The following is a 12638-nucleotide window of genomic DNA, read 5'->3' on the forward strand; positions in this document are numbered from 1 at the left end:
CTTACCTGGAAATCTAGTCAACAGGTTTATTATGTCGGGTCCTGGTCTATTTTTTTGCCTTCACCACAGATCTATAGCCTCAAGATTAGGCCTTAACCGTCACCCTAGTGACAATGTTTGGCTCCCAAAACATTTCTGTCGGGCCAGGGAACAGCCTATGTTCCAGTGTTTCTAATTCCTGAGAACGTTCCTTTTGAAAACATTCTAGGAACAGTCTAGCAACATTGTGACAAATCAAGGGGCATGGAAGGAGGTTCCTTGTATGTTGAATAATGACACGAAGTCAAAATGTTCCTTCAGCCATCGTCCGAATGTTTCTCATGACAAGCAGAAGAAATAAATAACATTTTCTTGCACCGCAACCAAACACCAGAATGGTAACCTGATGAAAGCAGTCCCAACCAAACACCAGAATGGTAACCAGATGAAAGTAGTCCCAACCAAACAACAGAATGGTAACCAGATGAAAGCAGTCCCCACCAAACACCAGAATGGTAACCAGATGAAAGCAGTCCCAACCAAACACCAGAATGGTAACCAGATGAAAGTAGTCCCAACCAAACAACAGAATGGTAACCAGATGAAAGCAGTCCCCACCAAACACCAGAATGGTAACCAGATGAAAGCAGTCCCAACCAAACACCAGAATGGTAACCAGATGAAAGCAGTCCCAACCAAACACCAGAATGGTAACCAGATGAAAGTAGTCCCAACCAAACAACAGAATGGTAACCAGATGAAAGCAGTCCCCACCAAACACCAGAATGGTAACCAGATGAAAGCAGTCCCAACCAAACACCAGAATGGTAACCAGATGAAAGTAGTCCCAACCAAACACCAGAATGTTAACCAGATGAAAGCAGTCCCAACCAAACACCAGAATGGTAACCAGATGAAAGCAGTCCCAACCAAACACCAGAATGGTAACCAGATGAAAGCAGTCCCAACCAAACACCAGAATGGTAACCAGATGAAAGCAGTCCCAACCAAACACCAGAATGGTAACCAGATGAAAGTAGTCCCCACCAAACACCAGAATGGTAACCAGATGAAAGTAGTCCCAACCAAACACCAGAATGGTAACCAGATGAAAGCAGTCCCCACCAAACACCAGAATGTTAACCAGATGAAAGTAGTCCCAACCAAACACCAGAATGTTAACCAGATGAAAGTAGTCCCCACCAAACACCAGAATGGTAACCAGATGAAAGCAGTCCCCACCAAACACCAGAATGGTAACCAGATGAAAGCAGTCCCCACCAAACACCAGAATGGTAACCAGATGAAAGCAGTCCCAACCAAACACCAGAATGGTAACCAGATGAAAGCAGTCCCAACCAAACAACCGAATGGTAACCAGATGAAAGAAGACTCTGTGTGTGGTGGTAATGTGCATTGTTAGTTAGTTGAGAAACTAGTCCCTGTGTGTGGTGGGAATGTGTATTGTTAGTTAGTTGACAAACTGTGCATCCCAAATGGCACCCTATTTACCTATAAAGTGCAGCACTACTTTTGACCAGGACCTATTGGGGCTCTGCAACTCTGGTCAAAAGTAGTGCACTACAGATCTGCTATCTTAATTTAATCACTCTGTTGTTGCAGATAATTTTCCTGCACAGCAGGAAATGCTCCTTTTTGTGAATTCAATGTTTAAAAAAGCTTCTAATGTTTGTAATTTCCACTTTAACATTTCAGACCTGATTTTTCCTACATAAATGTCCATGAACTAAAATCCACATAATAATTGTCATTTCCTGTTGCAGCAGGATTATTTTTCTGCTGTGAGAAGCAGGCTCAAATTAAAGTACGGCATCTGTACATACAGTATGAAATAGGGTGCCATTTGGGACCAACCCCTGCTGTGCTCACCATGCAGCTGGAGTAGCCAATACCGGCCAGCTTGGGGGAGATGTGCTTCCACACACCGATGCTGCCCTGACGGATACACTGGCCCGCAGCCAGCTCCATGAAGAACAGGGGAACCCCCACCACCACCAACAGCATGACATAGAGCACCATGAACGCGCCTGCCAGGAGAGGGAGAGGAGGCAGAGAGTTAAACTGTTAAATCTGCAGTTCACTGTTTCAGTAAACAGCTGAGGGATGGGGTTGGAGAAATGTAACCACTCTCAGATTCAAAGACAGAGCTATGATGCAAGGACTGACAATCCATAAGATAAAATATATATAGTTTTAACCATGTGTTAAGGCAGTGTTTGTTTACAGTGTTTGTTTACAGTGTTTGTTTACAATTGCATTGTTTACAAACAAAGGAGCAAAACAAGCTTATTTGTTGGGTTTTGGAATTAGACAGTTGATCTAAGGTCATGAGGCATTTATAAGTTATATTATTCAAGATTCAATGGCTATGTATCATGAATTGAAAAGCCCCAAAATGTATATAGCAATCACAGATTGACCCTTTAAGATACAAAGTTATGCCTCAGATGGAGAGATTCTGTAAGTTGAATGCAGATGGAGCTAGATAGAGAATGAATGGGGTTAGCGAGAGAGAGATTTTGAAAATATATCTAAAATGTTTTATATAACCTTTATTTAACTAAGCAAGTCAGTTACCCCTGTCAAACCCTCACCTAACCCCGACGACGCTGGGACAATTGTGCGCCATCCTACGGGACTCTTGATCACTGCCGTTTGTGATACAGCCAGGATCGAACCAGGGTCTGTAGTAACACCTCTAGCACTGTGATGCAGTGCCTTAGCCCGTTGCGCCACTCAAGAGAAAGAGACTGAATGGGGTTAGAGAGAGAACAGATGGAATAACAAGAGCGAAGAGGTCAGGGGAGGGAGAGATACAACAATGGAATAAAGTAGAGGGGAAAGAGAGAGAGAGAGAGAGAGGGGGGGGGGCTGAGTTAGAGAGAAAGAAACCTACCTCTTCAAAAAGTATCTTGACTAGTCCCACAGCATAAAGTCTGAAAGTGATGGTTCTAGTTCCACAGGATAAAGTCTGAACATGATCGTTCTAATCCCACAGGATAATGTCTGAAAGTGATGATTCTAATCCCACAGGATAAAGTCTGAAAGTTATGGTTCTAGTTCCACAGGATAAAGTCTGAAAGTGATGGTTCTAATCCCCCAGGATAATATCTGAAAGTGATGGTTCTAATCCCACAGGATAATATCTGAAAGTGATGATTCTAATCCCACAGCATAATGTCCGAAAGTGATGGTTCTAATCCCACAGGATAAAGTCTGAAAGTGATGGTTCTAATCCCCCAGGATAAAGTCTGAAAGTTATGGTTCTAGTCCCACAGCATAAAGTGTGAAAGTGATGGTTCTAATCCCACAGGGTAAAGTCTGAAAGTGATGGTTCTAATCCCCCAGGATAAAGTCTGAACATGATCGTTCTAATCCCACAGGATAATATCTGAAAGTGATGATTCTAATCCCACAGCATAATGTCCGAAAGTGATGGTTCTAATCCCACAGCATAATATCTGAAAGTGATGGTTCTAATCCCACAGGATAATATCTGAAAGTGATGATTCTAATCCCACAGGATAAAGTCTGAAAGTTATGGTTCTAGTCCCACAGCATAAAGTCTGAAAGTGATGGTTCTAATCCCCCAGGATAATATCTGAAAGTGATGGTTCTAATCCCACAGGATAATATCTGAAAGTGATGATTCTAATCCCACAGCATAATGTCCGAAAGTGATGGTTCTAATCCCACAGGATAAAGTCTGAAAGTGATGGTTCTAATCCCCCAGGATAAAGTCTGAAAGTTATGGTTCTAGTCCCACAGCATAAAGTGTGAAAGTGATGGTTCTAATCCCACAGGGTAAAGTCTGAAAGTGATGGTTCTAATCCCCCAGGATAAAGTCTGAACATGATCGTTCTAATCCCACAGGATAATATCTGAAAGTGATGATTCTAATCCCACAGCATAATGTCCGAAAGTGATGGTTCTAATCCCACAGGATAAAGTCTGAAAGTGATGGTTCTAATCCCCCAGGATAAAGTCTGAAAGTTATGGTTCTAGTCCCACAGCATAAAGTGTGAAAGTGATGGTTCTAGTCCCACAGCATAATGTCTGAAAGTTATGGTTCTAGTACCACAGCATAAAGTCTAAAAGTGATGGTTCTAGTCCCACAGCATAAAGTCTGAAAGTGATGGTTCTAATTCCACAGCATAAAGTCTGAAAGTGGTGGTTCTAGTCCCACAGCATAAAGTCTGAAAGTTATAGTTCTAGTTCCACAGCATAAAGTCTGAAAGTTATAGTTCTAGTCCCACAGCATAAAGTCTGAAAGTTATGGTTCTAGTTCCACAGCATAAAGTCTGAAGTTATGGTTCTAGTCCCACAGCATAAAGTCTGAAAGTGATGGTTCTAATCCACAGCATAAAGTCTGAAAGTGGTGGTTCTAGTCCCACAGCAGCAAGTGTGAAAGTGATGGTTCTAATTCCACAGCATAAAGTCTGAAAGTGGTGGTTCTAGTCCCACAACAGCAAGTCTGAAAGTGATGGTTCTAGTCCCACAGCATAAAGTCTGAAAGTGATGGTTTTAGTCCCACAGCATCAAGTCTGAAAGTGATGGTTCTAGTCCCACAACATGAAGTCTGAAAGTGATAGTTCTAGTCCCACATAATAAGGACTGAAAGTGCTGGTTGTAATAATAATTTGTGATAATAGTTCAGGTAAAACGTGTGTTGATTAATTTCTTGTGTATTGTGTATCTAGTGGTTAGAGCATTGGGCTAGTAAACAAAAGGTTGCTGGATCGAATCCCCGAGCTGACAAGGTAAAAATCTGTTGTTCTGCCCCTGAGCAAGGCAGTTTTTTTTGTATTTTATTAGGATCCCCATTAGCTGTTGCAAAAACAGCAGCTACTCTTCCTGGGGTCCACATAAAACATGAAACATAATACAGAATGACATAATACAGAACATCAATAGACAAGAACAGCTCAAGGACAGAACTACATAGCATTTTTTTAAAGGCACACGTAGCCTACATATCAATGCATAAACACAAACTATCTAGGTCAAACAGGGGAGAGGCGTTGTGCCATGAGGTGTTGTGCCATGAGGAGTTGCTTTATCTGTTTTTATTAAACAAGGTTTGATGTTTATTTGATAAATATAAGATGGAAGTTCCATGCAATAAGGGTTCTATATAATACTGTACGTTTTCTTGAATTTGGGAACTGTGAAAATACTCATGGTGGCATGTCTGGTGGGATAAGTGTGTGTGTCAGAGCTGTGTGTAAGTTGACTATGCAAACAATTTGGGATTTTCAACACATTAATGTTTCTTATAAAAATAGGAAGTGATACATTCAGTCTCTCCTCAACTCTTAACCAAGAGAGACTGGCATGCATAGTATTTATATCAGCCCTCTGATTACAATGAAGAGCAAAATGTCCCGCTCTGTTCTGGGCAAGCTGCAGCTTAACTATGTCTTTCCTTGCAGCACTGGACCACACGACAAGACAATAATCAAGATTAGACAAAACTAGAGCCTGCAGAACTTGCTTTTTGGAGTGTGGTGACAAAAAAGCAGAGCATCTCTTATTACGGCTAGATCTCTCCCCATCTTTTCAACCATTGAATCTATATTTTTTGACCATGACAGTTTACAATCTAAGGTAACGGCAAGTAATTTATTCTCCTCAACTTGTTCAACAGACACACCATTCATTACCAGATTCAGCTGAGGTCTAGCACTTAAGGAATGATTTGTACCAAATACAATGCTCTTAGTTTTAGAGATGTTCAGGACCAGACCAAACAGACTGCAACTCTTTGTTAAGGATTTCAGTGACTTCATTAGCTGTGGTTGCTGATGCGTATACGGTTGAATCATCAGCATACATGGACACACATGCTTTGTTTAATGCCAATGGCAGGTCATTGGTAAAAATAGAAAAGAGTAGAGGGCCTAGAGAGCTGCCCTGCGGTACACCACACTTTACATGTTTGACATTAGAGAAGCTTCCATTAAAGAAAACCCTTTGAGTTCTATTAGATAGGTAGCTCTGAATCCACGATATGGCAGAGGTTGAAAAGCCATAGCACATAAGTTTTTTCAACAACAGGTTATGGTCAATAATATCAAAGGCTGCACTTAAATCTACAGCTCCCACAATATTCTTATTATCAATATCTTTCAACCAATCATCAGTCATTTGTGTCAGTGCAGTACATATTCTCTATAAGCATGCTGAAAGTCTGTTGTTAATTTGTTTACAGAGAAATAGCATTTTATTTGGTCAAACACCATTGTTTCCAACAGTTTGCTGAGAGCCGGCAGCAAGCTTATAGGTATGCTGTTAGAACCAGTAAAGGCCGCTATACCACTCTTGGGTAGCGGAATTACTCTGGCTTCCTTCCAGGGAAAGACTTACCTCTAGGCTCAAATTAAAAATATGACAGATAGAAGTGGCTATAGAGTCAGCTACCATCCTCAGTAGCTTTCCATCTAAGTTGTCGATGCCAGGAGGTTTGTCATTATTGATCGATAACAATAATTTTTCCACCTCTCCCACACTAACTTGACAAAATTCAAACTAAGTTAACCCACTTTTCCCCGGGCACCGAAGACGTGGATGTCACATTTCAGTTGAATGCATTCAGTTGTACAACTGACTAGGTATCCCCCCCTTTCCCCCTTTATTTGTGTATTTTTGTCAAATAATTCAGGAATAGCTACTAAAAGGGTTCTTCCGCTGTCCACATAGAAGAACCCTTTGAAGAATCCTTTTTGGTTCGAGGTAGAACTTTTAGATTTCATGTAGAACCTTTTAGGTTTCATGTAGAACCTTTTAGGTTTCATGTAGAACCCTTTCCACAGAGGCTTCTACATGAAACCTAAAAGGGTTATCCTATGGGGACAGCCAAAGAACCCTTTTGGAACCCTTTTTTCTAAGAGTGCATGTAAATTTGCCTTATGGAATTTGAAATAAACCATTCTCTCTCTCGCGCTTTCTCTTTCGCTCGCTCTCCCTCTCTGCCCCTGTCCTATAGGGCCCACAGAATGAGACTCACCTCCTCCGTTCTGATGGCAGAGGTAGGGGAACCTCCAAACGTTCCCCAAGCCCACGCTGAAGCCCACCTGAGCCAGTACATACTGCAGCTTGCTGTCCCACGCCGGGCGGTCGTCTGCATCCCCAGACGATGCCACTCCCCCAGAGGTCCCCTGCACTCCCAAGTCCAGGAGCTCCGCCTCCGACCGACTGTCTCCCATCCTAGTGCCCTCCTCATCGCTAGGCAATGGAGGCTTCTCCATCTAGACAAAGGAAACGAAGAACAAGTGTCCCAATAGAGATAGGTGTGTGAGTGTGTGTGTGAGTGTCTGAGTGTGTTTGTGTTTGTGTGTGTGCCACATTGGTTTCTTTTTACATTTTACATTTGAGTCATTTAACAGACACTTATCCAGAGCGACTTACACGTATCTTATGTTAGCTGTTTGGGACAACCACATATCACAGTTGTATTAAGTAGATCTTCCCTCAATAAAGAATCTATGAGCAAAGTCAGTGGTAGTAAGACAAGACTAGTGCAGGTGTTAGAGCAGGAAAGGCAAGGGGGCCTCTTCACAGGCCTGCTAGATATGTCTCACATTATATACAATAAACAGTCAATAGACAATAAACATGTGGCTTAATGTACAGGTTCTGATAGTGAGTGGGTGTCAATAGACTATAAACATGGGGCTTAATGTACAGGTTCTGATGGTGAGTGGGTGTCAATAGACTATAAACATGGGGCTTAATGTACAGGTTCTGATAGTGAGTGGGTGTCAATAGACTATAAACATGGGGCTTAATGTACAGGTTCTGATGGTGAGTGGGTGTCAATAGACTATAAACGGGGCTTAATGAACAGGTTCTGATAGTGAGTGGGTGTCAATAGACTATAAACATGGGGCTTAATGTACAGGTTCTGATAGTGAGTGGGTGTCAATAGACTATAAACATGGGGCTTAATGTACAGGTTCTGATAGTGAGTGGGTGTCAATAGACTATAAACATGGGGCTTAATGTACAGGTTCTGATAGTGAGTGGGTGTCAATAGACTATAAACATGGGGCTTAATGTACAGGTTCTGATAGTGAGTGGGTGTCAATAGACAATAAACATGGGGCTTAATGTACAGGTTCTGATAGTGAGTGGGTGTCAATAACCAATAAACATGGGGCTTAATGTACAGGTTCTGATAGTGAGTGGGTGTCAATAGACTATAAACATGGGGCTTAATGTACAGGTTCTGATAGTGAGTGGGTGTCAATAGACTATAAACATGGGGCTTAATGTACAGGTTCTGATAGTGAGTGGGTGTCAATAGACTATAAACATGGGGCTTAATGTACAGGTTCTGATAGTGAGTGGGTGTCAATAGACTATAAACATGGGGCTTAATGTACAGGTTCTGATAGTGAGTGGGTGTCAATAGACTATAAACATGGGGCTTAATGTACAGGTTCTGATAGTGAGTGGGTGTCAATAGACAATAAACAAAGGTTGTTTCCACACAGGCTCTGTTATTTGTCTGGTACTTGTTTTTCACAGCTGGGGGCTCAATGGGATTCAGTCCATCCATTTTATGTTACAGTATCAAATAGAAGCTGTTACAGTATCAAATAGAAGCTGTTAGAGTATCAAATAGAAGCTGTTACAATATAAAATAGAAGCTGTTACAATATCAAATAGAAGCTGTTACAATATCAAATAGAAGCTGTTAGAGTATCAAATAGAAGCTGTTACAGTATCAAATAGAAGCTGTTACAATATCAAATAGAAGCTGTTACAGTATCAAATAGAAGCTGTTACAATATCAAATTGAAGCTGTTAGAGTATCAAATAGAAGCTGTTACAATATCAAATAGAAGCTTTTAGAGTATCAAATAGAAGCTGTTACAGTATCAAATAGAAGCTGTTACAGTATCAAATAGAAGCTGTTACAATATCAAATAGAAGCTGTTACAGTATCAAATAGAAGCTGTTACAGTATCAAATAGAAGCTGTTAGAGTATCAAATAGAAGCTGTTACAGTATCAAATAGAAGCTGTTAGAGTATCAAATAGAAGCTGTTACAATATCAAATAGAAGCTGTTACAATATCCAATAGAAGCTGTTACAGTATCAAATAGAAGCTGTTAGAGTATCAAATAGAAGCTGTTACAATATCAAATAGAAGCTGTTACAGTATCAAATAGAAGCTGTTACAGTATCAAATAGAAGCTGTTACAGTATCAAATAGAAGCTGTTACAGTATCAAATAGAAGCTGTGGTCTCCCTCTGTTACCATGAGCAGCAGATATATCAACCATGATCTCTCTACCACTGCTCTGTGTTCTGGTGATAAAACCAACGGCCAACTGAACCCACCCTGGAGTCTCCACACCGGGGAACCACATTTACACCACTAGTCTCCTGTCCAGGGGATGTACTTGTACATCAAGCTGCCTCATGCTACAGAAACAGGAGATAGGCTCCTATGAGGCGTTCTGACTCGCAGAGGCCAAGGCTCGTGCAAGGCTATTTACTATAGTGATGTCTTTGGCACAGGGGCACGGCTAGTATCAGCTGTAAGAGTGGAGAAGAACCTAGTTGCAGCCAGATAGAAAAGGTAGTTTCTCTCTCTCTCACTCTCTCTCTCTCTCTCTCTCTCTCTCTCTCTCTCTCTCTCTCTCTCTCTCTCTCACACACACACACAACAGTGGAGGCTGGTGGGAGGAGCAGTAGGAGGACAGGCTCATTGTAATGGATGGAATGGAATTAATGGAACAGAGTCAAACATGTGGTTTCCATTGGGTAAATCTATTCTGACAAGTGTGACTCGAGGGTTCCATTGGTTTACAGCAGGGGGAGGGGTTCCATTGGTTTACACCGGGGGGAGGGGTTCCATTGGTTTACAGCAGGGGGAGGGGTTTCATTGGTTTACACCAGGGGAGGGGTTCCATTGGTTTACAGCAGGGGGAGGGGTATAGTAATGGATCCACACTACTACTGGCAGGAGTTACCACAGAGTCATCCTACTATGGGAATAGGGAAGCTATTGGAGCACCTTACTAGATCTGCTCTGAGCTGATTGGTTTACAATAGCCAATACACTCAGGTTAAACTGTTTGATTGACTATTAGGCTACATTTACATTTGAGTAATTTAGCAGACACTCTTACAGACACTCTTACAGTTAGTGCATTAATCTAGGTACATTAATCTAGGTACATTCAGCTGGGTACATTCAGCTGGGTACATTCAAATAATAGATCAAAAAGAAAAGGATAACTCCCTCTTGTTACCTCTGCAACCGTCAACAATAACACGGGAGTCCTTTCTCTCCCCCCCCTCTAAATTTAGCTCACCTCTAGTTCTACCTCTTCACCCCTAACCCTCTGCCCCCCATAGTGGTTAAGTGTCCAGAGTTGTTTTGAGCTACTGGTCAGTGAAACACTGTGTCTGTGAAGAGAGAACATGGAGTCCAGGGTCATTTCGGCCATAAAAAAAAAATATATATATATATATATATATATATATATATATATATATATATATATATATTATTTAAGCTTTATTTAACTAGTCTACTGGTCAGTGAAACACTGTCAGTGAAGAGAGAACATGGCATCCCCGGGAGCCACACACACCCTAAGTGTTATGTTAAATAAATACACACCCAACACTTGATTTGTAAAAAAACGAACTGTGTAAACAACGATGCTCAGACTGGGTCATAATAACCCCCACGCACCCGGTCAACAACTCTATGCAGTTGTTGGAATGTATTTGTAAGTGAGAGAAATCTGAATAAAATAAATAATATTACATATCGTTTTGTTTGGCAATAGACCAGAGCCCTATGGGCCAAACAAACACTACAGGTAAATTGTAATGGAGATGATATGCTAATGAAACTCACCAGTGTATCATAATCCTGTGGATTTATTGGAACTGTATAATGTGTTATAATAAGAACGGAAACTTTTCTAGCATGTGGTTGTTTACCTTCTAGTTCAATATGCAAAGTGCATCGCAGCAAGATCCATCCACAGAGTGAATGTCTGTGATCTACAGACAATGGCACTGTGAAAACCCTTCACTGGTTTACATACTATTTATTATGTGGCAGTAAGTAACGTATTGCCAAACACAACAGAACCCTTGTACATGTATAGATTTGGCAAGACACTTGACACAGACACACAGACAAAGACAGACACGGACCAAGATGTGTGTACGAATTTCTGTTGTCTAAGAATATTTCCCAGTCCATTTTCTTTTCAGAGAATGGAAATGTCTCTTTTTACTTCCAACCCAAACGAAAAACGAAGGGTTTCTTCTAGCCTTAATAAAACTACTTTCCAAAATGAGTTTGTGTACTGGCTCTTCAAGTCACCTTGGGAACTGCATTGTTTGGAGTAAACTCGGATCTTTGTCGGATTATAAAAAGGTTGCTAGCCTACTTATTTCTCTGATGAGGTCCTATAGTCCTACACTTTCGCTACACAGAAAAAAGTATATAGGTTGAGACAAACTGACAACAATGTAAAAATGTACATTTAAACAATCCTTCATCCATATTATTTGAAATGAAATGGTCCTGAACTCCTCATAAAGAATGTCATAACAATGTAATAAACGTTGTATGTCATGGTCCCTACATAAATAGCCCATATATATATATTGCGTGTTTACATATGGGCTTGAAATTGAAACCAATTGAAGTAATAGTACACTTTTTTTCAAGTGAGAAAATAACCAACGCGCAATCGGCGTAATACATAAAACGAAAAACAATTAGGCTATTTAATGATCATTTTAAGATATGTAAAAGGGTAGACAAAGATGGCTATGTAGGCATGATGCCATTACGCTTAGAAAGAGAAAGAAAGAAAGAGGGGGGGGGTCTGTGTAAAAGAAAATAAGCTTTTAAAACCTTGTCTCGCATGCAAACAGCGCATGAGTGCAACAACCTAACAGGGATACAATAACGTACTCAATGGTAATATTGAACATACCACGGTTTGCCCTCTACGTCGCGCTGTGCACTTGGGGGAGTAGTCTCTGACGTCGGACAACTTCTCACTGCCAGCCTTGGTCGGTTACCCCAGCAGAACGAGAACCTTGTCTTGTCTCTAAATTACGTCTGGTTTGACGCACATAATAACAAATGGTTCTCTGGAGCGCTCAACTTGATCATTAGTATTCGGAATCCTATACAAAACTTCACAGGCGCCACGTTGTTGCAGTGTAAGAAGCATGATCTGTCGATCTTGCCAAGATATCAAGAAGACCAACTCCCTTCGTCTTTTGATTGGCTCTGGTCACCCTTCACAGTCCCACCCTTCACAGTCCCTATAATATTACAAAATACACGCAGGGCCGACATCAGTGGTTCGCTTGAGATTGGTTTCTTTAGTTAGATGCATGTTGACCGAAGTGTTTGAATTACATGCCACAAATTCGCAACAAATTGAATTAGGTAAAAGGTCATTTCCATGTCAAGTGTCCTTTTTAGTTACTGTAGGAGATACAACCGTTGTAGCCTAGTGCATGACAGTAAACAATCAATTCAGCTTTAAAAGATAAGCACTCTATTTTTTATTCTTTACAAAATATCTTATTCATTAGGCAGCGTCAACGTGACAGTGTCGACGTGACAGCGTTAATCTGAC

At 41.0% G+C, this 12638-nt stretch overlaps 1 protein-coding gene across 1 annotated transcript in view; it reads right to left on the minus strand.

Annotated features, from left to right (window-relative positions):
- LOC106601978 (sodium-dependent neutral amino acid transporter B(0)AT2) overlaps window positions 1–12281 on the minus strand; it is a 28499-nt gene extending 16218 nt beyond the window's left edge. The window contains exons 1-3 of the mRNA XM_045715724.1: window positions 11982–12281; window positions 7007–7247; window positions 1870–2027 (exon numbers count right to left, since the gene is read on the minus strand). Coding sequence (XP_045571680.1) covers window positions 1870–2027; window positions 7007–7247 — 399 coding nt within the window. The 5' untranslated portion in view covers window positions 11982–12281. The remainder of the gene's footprint in view (window positions 1–1869; window positions 2028–7006; window positions 7248–11981) is intronic.
- Window positions 12282–12638: the final 357 nt, after the last annotated feature.

This window comes from Salmo salar, chromosome ssa03 (genome assembly GCF_905237065.1).
Source record: "Salmo salar chromosome ssa03, Ssal_v3.1, whole genome shotgun sequence".
NCBI classification, from domain to species: domain Eukaryota; kingdom Metazoa; phylum Chordata; class Actinopteri; order Salmoniformes; family Salmonidae; genus Salmo; species Salmo salar.